Source organism: Tenrec ecaudatus, chromosome 1, assembly GCF_050624435.1.
Source record: "Tenrec ecaudatus isolate mTenEca1 chromosome 1, mTenEca1.hap1, whole genome shotgun sequence".
Taxonomy (NCBI): domain Eukaryota; kingdom Metazoa; phylum Chordata; class Mammalia; order Afrosoricida; family Tenrecidae; genus Tenrec; species Tenrec ecaudatus.
The window spans coordinates 231,562,187-231,574,408 of record NC_134530.1 but is presented as its reverse complement, the minus strand read 5'-3'; the positions used below and the strand labels follow the sequence as shown (position 1 = coordinate 231,574,408).

Genomic DNA, 12,222 nt, shown 5'->3' with positions numbered 1-12,222 from the left:
CAGCAGGTTAGGTGCCCATTGAACGGTTTCTGTACAAGTGCTTCAGGGACATTGATTACATGCATTACAATGTGCACAATTAATATTTACACTGTTTGTTACATTTACGTTCATCTTCCTTGCCCCCTTACATTCTCATCTTTGTTTTAATTGGCTGGTCTCATATACATGTTTTTGTTTTTTTTAATTCACTGAACTTATGAGTGATGTCCTTTTTATCTTTTCTTTTTTTTTGACACAGTTTTTTACTTTGCTACAAGTTTGCCTCGGTGTTTAGTTTGGGCTCAAATTTTGAAGAGACTCTCTGGGCATCTGGGGATTGATTCCTCTTGTGTCTCAATCAGTCCAGTGGACCTTTTCATGTTTCTGTTTACTTTTTTCGTTTAAGAATTTGAGCTTTTGTTCCACATTTTCTCAGGGCCATTCTATCAAATTCTCTTTATTGTGGCATTGATTAGACTAGTCAGTAGAGGTAACCAGGCACTATCGAATTCTTTTGATGTTTAAGTTATGTTTAAAAAGCAAGAACCTTTTTTGATTCACTTAATATTTGTCATGAAGATAGTGGAGCATAATGATTAGGCTGTAGAGCTTCTCCCTGGATTTAAATCCCAACTACATCGCCTTGGTAAAGTCACTTGAACCTCCCCATGCCTGTAAAATGAAGATAACCGTCCTTATTGAACTGTAAGCATTGGCATTCTATTTGTGATACCAGTTCCCCATGTATCCTACTTGAGGGCACCCTGGCTAGCTGTGTGGCCCTGGACTAGGCACGTAGCCTTTCTAAGCCGTAGTTGGCCCGAGCAGTTGAAAGGTTTCATCTCACCATGCTCCAGATGCCCTTGACTTTGATTCAGTGGTCCTCGCTGTTGATTGACCTTAAAGAAGAGAGTGAGGCAAAGCAAGAACAGAACAGATAGTTTTGTCTGCTCAGTATAAGAGTTGGTGGTCATTAACCAGGTAAGTGGGAATCTAATTGAAAGAGCATGTAATTGTAGTTTATCTGGACATTTCTTAGGAGTCTCTTGTTCTTTGCTAAACCTCCTTATCGCCTTTTGTGTACTCTCAAATAATGTCATCCTTTGACAGTTTCAGTTAGTAGCTGTGTTGGTGATTTCAAAACAGTTCTTCTAAGCTATAAGCCCCATTGTCCAAATGAGCATCTCCACTTAAACGGAAGCTGGCTGGTTATCCAGGTTTGTTTATTTGTTTGTTTGTTTTTAATGTCAAAAGTTGGAACGCATTGTTTCCTTAACTCTCCTTATTTCACTGCTTCCTGCCTTCCTCAAGCAAGATCTGCCTAAAATAGTCTCGCCCTTATATTTCTACTCCTATCACCTCCTTAGGAAGCCTGGGGTGTAATGGGCTGCTGACCCCAAGGTTAGCTAACTACAAGGTCATCAGTTCCAACCCATCAGCCACTTTGTAGGCTTTCTACTCCCATCGATACTTAGAGCCTTAGAGACCCACTGGGGCAGTTCTCTGTCCTGTGAGGTTGTTAAGAGCCTGAATTGTCTCAGTGATAGTGAATTTTGTTTTTGTTATCCCCCTCCTTCTCTCGCTTTTAAAATGTTATGCATCTTCCAGATTACAGGCTATTACAACCTGCCGAAGATACTGCACTTTGAATTAGGTTCTTCCTTGCTATGCTGTAGCATTAACATTTTATACTTAGACTTGTTTTATTGTCTTTTTCTCTAGATTGCTAAAGTTCTATGTGGACAGAGATGTGTCTGTCTGTCTTCCTCACCTTGTCTGAAGCACCTAGTAAAGTGCCTGGAACTTAGCAGGCAATAAATATTTGCTGTAGAAAACCAAACAGCAGGAAGGAAGACTGCTTGCCCTTTGCTTTTGGAAACCCGCAACTATTAGAAAATCTTCCTTATATTAAATCTAAATCTCCCTCCCCATTACTTCACTTATAAGTCCTTTCTGTGACATCAGTTCTGACATCAAATATAATACTTTTTAATGGCAACCATTTAAATATTTGAAAAACGGCTGTCATGTTTCCTTTCATTTTTTTCCTTCTTTAGCCAGGCATCTGTCTTCCTTAAGTTGTAGCACTTGAGATTTCTTAGCTACCAGGAAGATTGCCTGCATATAGTTTCCATTGTGCTAACATAGATGACAAGCTTATTGTCCTATAATTTCACTTATAACTGTAGCCTCTTCTTTGTGGTTTTTCAAGTCACATATATGGCTAGAAACGTGGGCTTAATTTGTAGCATCTCTTCTCCACTTAGCACATGTTTGGGGCTTTAGTATTTTCTTAATCATACCGTATATACAGGTGTATAAACTGAGTTTTTCAGCACATTTTAAAAAATAATTTTATTAGGGGCTCATACAACTCTTTACAATCCATACATACATCATTTGTGTCCAGCACCTTTGTGCTTATGTTGCCATCATCATTCTCAAACACCTGCTTTCTACTTGAACCCTTGGTATCAGCTCCTCATTTTCCCCTCCCTCCCCACTTCCCCCTCCTCCTGAACCCTTGATAATTTAAACATAATTATTATTTGATCATATCTTACACCATCCAATGTCTTCATCACCCAGTTCTCCGCTGTCCGTCCTCCAGGGAGGACGTTACATGTAGACCTTGTCATGTTTCCCTTTTCTCCCTCACCCTCCCTCTACCTTCCCGATATCGCCACTCTCACCACTGTTCCTGAGGGGCTTGTCTGTCCTGGATTCCCCGTATTTCCAGTTCCTATCCGTGTCAGTGTACATCTTCCGGTCTAGCCAGTTAATGTAAGGTAGAATTGGGATCATGATAGTGGAGGTGGGGGGGGGGAAGCATTCAAGAACCAGAGGAAAATTATATGTTTCATCATTGCTACACTATACTCTGACTAGTTTGTCACCTCCCCACAACCCTTCTGCAAGGGGATGTCCAATTTCCCCCAGATGGGCCCTGGGTCCCCACTCTGCACTCCCCCTCATTCACAATGCTATGGTTTTTTTTGTCTTTGATGCCTGATACCTGATCCCTTCAATGCCTTGTCATCGCACAGGCTGGTGTGCATTTTCCATGTGGGGTTTGTTGTTTTTCAGTTAGATGGCCTTTTGTTTATCTTGCAGCCTATGAGACCCCGGATTCTATATATTTTGACAACTGTCCACCATCAGCTTTCTTCACCGCACTTGCCCATGCACCCACTTTGTCTTCAGCGTTCGCGTCGGGGTAGGCTGGTGTGCTTCTTCCTTGTGGGCTGTGTTATTTCTTAGCTAGATGGCCATCTGATTGTCTTCAAGCCTTTAAAATCCCTGATGCTATATCATTTGATAGCCGGGCACCATCAGCTTTGTTCGCAACTTTTGCTTATGCACCCACTTTGTCCTCAACGATCGAGTCTGGACAGGCCATTGTGCTTCTTCCACGTGGGTTTTGTTATTTCTCAGCTAGATGGCTGCTTGTTTATCTTCAGGTCTTTAAGACTTCAGGTGCTATGTCTTTTGGTAGCTGAGCACCATCAGCTTTCTTCACCACATTTGCTTGTGCACCCATTGTCTTCAGCGACTTAAAGTGTTACATCTTTTGGTAGCAGGCATCATCAGCTTTCTTCACCACATTTGCCTTTCAGCACATTTTTATGCTGCAAAAGCCCACCCCCTTCCCCCTTGGCTTACACTCAAGTGAGGGTCCCCACTTACCTGTTCTCCGGTACAGTGAGGGTGTTCTTCAGTCTCTCCCACTCATCTGCGGTGGTCTGATGATTGCTGATATCACCACTCTTCTCTTCTCTTGCATGCTGGCAGCCTCTGTGTTGTCCATGCTGTACTGGGCAAGAACCTGCCGCTCCCGTGTGCTGGTACCTGGGGCGCATACATCCTTGTCTGATGAATGTCGGATGCATCTGCCCTTTTTCTCCTGCTCTTCTCCAGGGCTGTGACCAATCACGTAGCCTTTACAGTCTTAACCTTGCTTGGTCATGCTCCCTTGCTCCGCCCAAGCATTATACTGGTATATCTCTAGTATTGGATATACTGTATGTTTATTTTCAGTACTTAGTATGCTATTTTTTATTCTTTTATTAACCCCTATCTGGACCCAGTGCTGACTATCTTGCATAGAGCAGCCTGTGTTAGGGCTCATAATATACACGCTGCATTGTGTACGCACTGTGTTACCGCATGTGTTGCGTTAGCATTTCCCGTGCATATGCTGTAACACAGCGCATGCAGTAATGCTGTGCATACACAACTCAGCGTGTACATGATGAGCCCTAACACAGGCCGCTCGATGCAAACAGTCATGTCATCACGTTCTGAAATATCAGCCTACATTTGAGATTGAATGTAATTTTATTGGTATCTACTTTTATTTTGAAATTTACCAGTAGCTGCTGCATTTCCCACCCTAGACTTATACTCAAGTCAATAAGTTTTCTCAGGTTTTTTTGTGGTAAAATTAGGTGTCTTGGCTTATATTCCGATCGGCTGATACTCAGGTATATACGTATTTGTTCAACTATTTTCAAATTGTTTGAAGTTATTCTTCAAATACAGTGGCAAATTTGAAAGCGAGCAGGATTGATGCTGTCATTCATTATCTTTATACCACTGTCTCAAATAGTGGTCATTTCTCTCTGTCTGAGCAAGGTGCAGAGACCTGCCGAGAAGTGCATCAGGAATGATCACAGAGACATGCAGGCGGGAAAAGTATGCCGACACTCCCGAAGAGAACTCCGCTCTTCTAAGTCACTGCCTTTACTCTCCTCACCAGGGATCACCAATATCTTGATTTCTACATCTGTAGATTAGTTTTGTCATCTTTCCAGACTTATTTAAGGGATTGTGCACTGCTGTGTTTTATGTTTTATGTTTATGTTTGTGCACTGCTGTGTTTTATGTATGTTTTATGTGCACTGCTGTGGCTTTTGTAGCACACTGCATTTCATTCATTTGCATTACTGTGGTGTTGCATATTATACAAACTGCTTATGCATTTCACTAGTGAAGAAATTTGGGTTAATTAACTATGAACATTCTTTTGTCTTTTGGTGTTTTCTTGTGAATGCTGGTGCTGTCTCCTAGACTGAACTTAAATTAGGCTTATTCGATATTGCTAAACACTTGTCCATGGTGGTTTTCAATGTATAATCCCACTAGGGAGTATGCAAATGCCTTTTAGGGTTCACAGTGCCTTAATATATGACTTGATGACTTTGATCCATTTTAGAGCATTTAGTCCTTACCTCTTCAATCTTGCTTGTTTGTTTTGGATTTTTTTAGCCCATGTCTCATATATCTCTTACATTCTCTACTCATTTTCCATCTTTTTCTCTCTCCATAAAGCCAACCCAAACTCCCTGCCATCGCTTCAGTGTTGACTCATAGCAACCCCTGTGGGTCTCGAGACTGTAACTGTGGGAGTATTGGCTGCGTTCAAACTGCCAGCCTTTCACTTAACTGCTGAGCAAGCACTCTGCCACCATGCTTCTGACTTTATGTAGTAGTCAAAACTATTTTGAAATTCATATTTGACACCTTTATTATTTGGATCTACTGTGTTTGTGTCTACTCCCCCCACTAAATCCCCCCTCCATTATGGTCTTCTGTTTGCTTGCTTATTTTGTGTTGCGTTTTTGGGCATTGTGTGTGAAAAGTTACAGTGGTTTACATCATCCAGAGCTTTAAATTGTCTTCCTTTGTTCCAACAGTCAGTTAGGCATATCAGCTTCATCCAAAGATTAAACTGATTCAAAACTAAGCTTCTGTTCTTCTGAGGGCCGGTGTGTTATTTGGCTTCTTGTAACTCTGAAGGTGCTTGTGATGTCATAGCCCCAAACTGGATGTGTTCCCAGCCCTTACCCTAGTCTTAGTGAGACTGCCAAAGTTCTCCTCAGGTTCTCACCGTCTCAGCAGTTGCTTTCAACTTAGCAGATGTCTCACTGAGGGAAAGGGTACCTGCCCCTTACTGTGAATCTTATTTCCCTAAGTTTACCTTCTTGGTGATTTTGGTCCTCCGAGTCCTTGCTGCCTAAGATTTTGTTCAATCTTCCTAGCTATTCTTATCAGGAAGGTTGTTGAAAAAAATGTTTGAAAAACCATTTGTTGTGAAAAAAGGTAGTTTGAAGACACTACTACGTACAAGTTGGTTTGTTCTTTTGAAAACTGAGCTTATCAAGTGGCCTTTTCTGACCACATTGCTTTTTTCAAAAAGCAGGATATATTCTACAAATCAGAAATGTAATGAAATAGCATTATGTGCATGATTAGCACAAATCTAACTCTGTTTAGCAAGATGGAAGAAAAAATATTTTTAATAAAGGGCAAGGAAAAAATATCAGTTTAAGTACTGATGTCAATGTCAGCCGCCATTCTTCTCGTAGCTTAGATCCCTACGTGAGCACTAGAAGGAGTTCTTGGTCTGCTGGCTGTTGTCTGGCTATGTTGGACTTCATCCTTCCTTCCAAAGGACTTCTGCACAATGTTTGCTTTCCTCGTTGACCGCAGACCCCAGCCTGTCCTTAAACTGAAGCCCCACTATAAAGAAAGGAGATAAACACACAATCCTTTTCATTCTCATGGATTGATATTCCTATTTCTATGGTCTCTTTTCAATTCTTAAAAATCTCCCATTTTGAATGATAATTTTCCTTACAAGTCTTTGTCTATTATGTGAATTATACTTTTCTCTCATTTTTAAATATATATACTGTGTCTAGTATTGTTTCTCTTCAGTTTAACACAATCACAAGGTTACTTACTTTTTTTATCATCAAATGTTAGTCAGGAATAAATTGACAGTAACAGCAAATCATCCCCATTACCACTTTATCTGGCCTTTCTTTCATTTTTATAAATGCATGTTAGTACAATTTTGCCAGTATTTTTTGTCTAGTAAGCTGGTCTGTGATGTATTTATATAACAGTATCATATATACCTACTTATACCCGTCCCATCTAAAGCAGCTGACGAGCAGTAAATTTAAAATAGTAAGCAGCAGCTTAAGGCTTATAGAAAGAAAAAGAAATTTACTTTGTTATCAAATCTCACGTAAGAAAAGCAAACAAAGTGGTCTCTTTAGTATCCTACTATTTCATGAATTGGAAAAAAAGTTCCCAAAGCCAGAAAGCCTGCAAATGAAATCTGTTAGTGTCCAATCAGTTCCAACTCCTAATGGACCCTGTGCGCGACAGAGCACAATGCCACCTGGCCCTGCGCCATCCAGTCTGAGCCATGGCTGCAGCCACTGTGTAAACCCAGCTGTTGAGACCTTCCTCGTTTCCTCTGGATTCAATACGTTGACTAGTTATCACCTCAGACGTCCAGAAAACGATCCACCCAGGACCTCGGCAAGTGTGAGAGAGAACCTAGAGAAATGGTGCGTCCTTACTAGGGATGCAGTCAGTGGCTTAAAATGTTCCTGCCACCCCAAAGTCATCAGACTTGTCATTTGACCGGTAAAAGTGTAAAGAACAGCAGTAAGACCAATATGTAGTATGGTACTTGACCTGACTGAGAGGTAATACTGTAATGACTTTCATAACCCCCAGATCATGAGCCTAGCTCCAAAATAACATCAGAGTGCTTTAAACTAGTCGTGTCATAGAAGAAAAGAAACTTTACTGTGCCTCGGTTTATTGTTAATTTTGCATGAATTGAGCAAGTCGTACCTGTTACTACCTCCCCAGGAGAAATCCGTCGCATGGAGGCTAGTAACCCATCTGTAATTGTGTGTCAGGGACATCAAAAAAGACACAATTCACATCTTACGTTGGACGCAACAATTACTTATGTACGTCAAGAGACAAAGCAACGTTTCCCATGGCTAGCCGGTCTCGTCCAGCCAATGTAACACACTCATCCCAGCAGTCTCTGGGAGTGCGTTGACGGGCACTCATGGCCATGTGAGAGGGCTGTGCTGACAGGCCACCAGCTGTTTGGGCAACCAAGTGAAGCGAGGTCCCAGGAAGTGGAGTCAGCTCTACTCTGTCTGTCCAGGAAGCTAGGGCAACACTTTGTCCCGAAGCACAGGTTTACTCAAGGGTCACAGGGAACGGTGGCAGACTGTGCCCAGACTGCTCCCCTCCACAGTTCATCCTCCGACTTGTAGAACCTCAAGGACGAAGAACCAAAGTGACTGAAATTTCTGCTATGCCTGCCATTCGTTTGGGAGAGTGAGCTGCACATCGTATCCCAGTGCATGGCTGATGACTACACCGCGTGGAAGGTGAAGTCCTTGCCTGACTCTAAGAGACCACCAAGATCAGTTGGAAAGGGCAGCTGAGGCCTTCCAAGTAAAGCCTATGGTCAGGCCTGAAAAATCACACGAAGGTTTTTAACTAGGAGCTGGACTTCGCAACTACGTATTTTTCGTGTGTGCTTTTTATGGAAAGACGGTGCTAGGCTTTCTGCTAGGACAGTTGTGAAATATTTAAAGATTGCCGAGTTCTCTGCCAACACTCACTTGACATACCCTTCTTTACGCCCTCCGTACGTCATGCTCCTGTCGGCCCTCCAGGCATCCTTCCGTCCTCACAGAAATGTACTTGTGTTAGAACTTGTTCCTCCTGGTGTTTGCTCGGTCCTTTCTGAAATGTCCACTTAGAAATTGTCTGTAATTTTATTTGGGTTTCACATGGTAGAAAACTGCCTTGAATCAACATGCTTCTTTAACCATGACATCTTTTCTTTCCTTCTTCACCTACCTCTCTCCAGCTCCCCAATCCTATTGAGGGTTCGAGGGGTGGGCATTTCAGAGTAGAGAGAGAGGAAGGTGACAAGAGAATGGGAGGGGGATGATAAGAGTTCTGGAAGCGTCTGTCCCTCCGTGATACTGTGCTGATGATGGTGTAGCCAACTCCTGTAATAGGATCTCTTGTGGTGTAGCGAGTAAAAATCTTTGAATGGTTTTGAAACTTAAGGTTTTCCAGAATCAATGCTAATAACAGTAAGTTTCTCTTTCTACATATCATACAAGCGGTTTTTTAAAATGCCTTGGAAAAGCTCCATTATCTTTTCATCCTGCTTTCCATGAACGTTTTGAAGCCGCCCACCTTATAATTTGAGTGTTTCTCCATCAGCGTTAAACCATTGCTCTTTCACACAAATTGTGACAAATACGTGGGACTGTGCCCCCTTGCTGATCTTTCTACTTTGTCTTTTTCCTTCCAGGCTGCTAGTACACCACTGAATCCTCTAAGTTTTCAGTGTGAGTTTGTAAAACTCAGGATTGATGTTCTCCAAGCCTTCTCCCAACTTATCTGTACTTGTAATAGCCTCAAGACAAGCCCCCCACCTGCGATTGCCACAACAATTGCTATGACCTTAGGAAATGACCTTCAGAGATGTGGCCGCATCTCCACCCAGGTATATCTTAGTTTTCTGTTCAGTGAAGCTTTTATTTACCCTTCAGAGGTTTCGAGGCTAGTTAAAAGACAAGAAATTCTGGAAATTATAATCAGTGATTTGCCTCTCAGACATTTAATATTAAATATTACTTACATATTAACTCATCTATCATTCCAGAAACAATGTGCTGCACTGTGAGAGAGGACATGACTGATCATGTCTCATTACATGCCATAATTTATGTAAAGGGAAAGGACATACATTTTAAAGTAATTAAGAAATATTTACTACTGTGATTCTTGTGACAACCAGAAGCTAAAAATGCACGTGCTTTCCGTTTTTATATATCTTGAATAAAGTGCCATAATTTTGTAAATATCATTTCTGTTTTCATCTTGGTTTCATTTTAGAAAATGGAATGACAGTGAAAATTCAAATATTTTATTTTTTGAGGAGGAGGGTTTTTTTAACAATTGGATATTTTTTGTTTGTTTACATAATGATATCATGTTTGTTAGTCATAATCGATCATTTATTTGCTTTACAGATGAAACAGTCCATGGAAGAATTCCGAAGCCTCGCGTCCCGCTATGGGGATCTTTATCAGGCATCCTTTGATGCTGACTCAGCAACTTTGAGGAATGTAGAACTGTATCCTAAGCTTGCCCCAATATTTTTTTTTATCCTTAGGGAATATATTTTGGAATGTAAGCACTTCTGGTAGACTTAACTTCAGAGTATGATGTAAGCGTATAATTTTTCCATTAAATTATGTGCAATATAACTGTACTTTTAATTTGCTGTCAGTCCTTAGGAGAAGGTGGTGACTCAGTGTTGCCGTTTTCTCATCTCTAGAGCTCAGGTCCTTCCGCAGTGGAACCTCCCATCTGTGCTTGCCCGAGCTGCCCTGGACAGAGCAGGGAGTGCCCTCAGGGAGCCACTTCCTGTTGTCCCTCACCGCACCGCAGGCTCCTCAGTGACAAACAACCTAGTTCCAACCCCTTTATTAATAAGCCTTTCGGTTTTTGTAGCCATCACTGTTGTTTCTTACACTCTTCAAATGGTCCGTGTTTTATTCAAAAATAGGAAGTAGGTAAGAGAGAAACTTTTTAAGTTGTAGGACCCAGTTTTTTTGAACTTGTGATTATTGTTTTCTAAAATGAGCAACATCCCCCCCTGGGGGATGCTGGAACAATCTAGGGGACTGCAAAAGCAGGTATAAACAGGAGTCCTGGGTTTGGGAACCTGTGATCTATTGTGTGCTATAAGCCTTCTTCCCTACAAAATGTGTGTGTGTGTGCACACCCAAACACTGAGTTGACCTCTTGAGTTCAAGCTTAGGAACCCCTGAGGTAAAGGCATTCAATAACTCATTGCCCGCCCGCATTTTTATCAGTGAAACCATTTTGTTTTATTTCAGACTCTTAAAGAATTCCTTGTATCTAAAATGTATGAAAACAAAGTCACTATGATTAAATGAAAGGACCCTAGAACCTAGTGCCTGGTTGTCCCTTCCCTCAAAGCGGCAGCCTCTGAAGTGTGCCTCCTGGAACAGCATGAGGACCACTTTCAAATAGCTGCTGCTGCTATTTGCTGTTAGTCAGACCTGACTCGTGCCATTCCTATGCACAAGGTAGGACACCGCCCAGTCCCAGGCTGAGCAAAAGGGAGCCTCAGACCTCAAACCTCAGATCGTTTGGGTCAGCAGCCTCGTGATTACCTTAACTAAAAATACCGCCTCGTCATACTCATTTAGTAATCACATCCTGTAAAATCTGTAGTCGAATTTTCTACTTAACGTCGATGCAGACAGCAGCAGAGCTGTTTACTGATCTCTCACGCAGTAGAAGCCTTGATTTTGGATCCCGAATCAGCAAGGTAACTCTGGTTTATGTTATGAGACACTTTGTAATATGGTATCTTAGCTAGTCATCCTAAGGATGCTTTTGAAAGATGCATTACAAGAGATGAAACAAAGAGGTAACATAGCTAGTTATAAAACTTAGATTTTCAGCCTCTGTTGCTTATCTCTCCTGCCTCTTCCTTTCAAAACTTAGACTAAGAAAAAAAAATGAAAGGAAGTTATTTGTGCTATTTAAACCTTTTTTATGTGTTCTAAGTAATATTTGATAGAAAAAAAATCAAGTTAATACTATTAACATTTTTATTCTTTTAGCCTCTCAAACAGAAATACATTCCTATCCTTGCTCATCTTGGTGACCTGGTGTTGTTAGAACTCTCCCAAAGACACATGTATTCACTTACAGTTTAGGAGGCTAGGCATCTGAATTCAGGCCACCAGCTCTGTGGGAGGCTTTCTCTCTGCTGACTCTGCAGGAAGACCTTTCTCTCCTTTCAACGTTCACCAATTGTGGCCATGACCGCTCTCTATGTGTCTTGGCGTCAACCTTCCCTTGGGTCTAGGAGGTTTCATGCACAGGGTCCCTGAGTCCAAAGGGTACACTGCACCCTCAGTTCTTGGTAGTAGGTCCATCTGATCTCTGCTTGCTTCTCTCTCCTTTATAAGATAAAAGGTGTTTCGGGGCTCCTCTTGGGATACACCCCTGTCATCAGATCATGGTTGTGACCTGAGGAATGGTGTTACAGGCAACTCTGAAATGTCTACAGTGCTTGTCTGATCACATCACGGGGATGAGTGCAACGTTGCATAACTGCCAAATCACCGAGAATCATGACTCAGCCAAGTAACACATTTTGCGGGACACAATTTCATTTATGACATTGTTTTATAAAATTCTTCCCTCATTAACTAATTAATTCAAGACAAAACCCCATTGTTTTTTCCCATCGTGGCCTTCTTACTGGAATGTGCATTTTTAACTGTAATTTTGATATAGTAGAATATAATAAACCAATTTAGTTTTTATCCTCTGAAGTAGTGACTT

At 41.5% G+C, this 12,222-nt stretch overlaps 1 protein-coding gene across 2 annotated transcripts in view; it reads left to right on the top strand.

The window, feature by feature from the left end:
* Positions 1-12,222, top strand: part of INTS7 (integrator complex subunit 7) — a 96,032-nt gene that overhangs the window by 66,930 nt on the left and 16,880 nt on the right. For both annotated transcript variants that reach the window (XR_012779391.1, XM_075530098.1), the window contains exons 14-16: positions 9,140-9,334; positions 9,864-9,967; positions 11,126-11,194. Coding sequence is in view for 1 of the 2 variants with exons in the window: in XM_075530098.1 (XP_075386213.1) it covers positions 9,140-9,334; positions 9,864-9,967; positions 11,126-11,194 (368 nt within the window). In the remaining variant the exon portion in view is untranslated. The remainder of the gene's footprint in view (positions 1-9,139; positions 9,335-9,863; positions 9,968-11,125; positions 11,195-12,222) is intronic.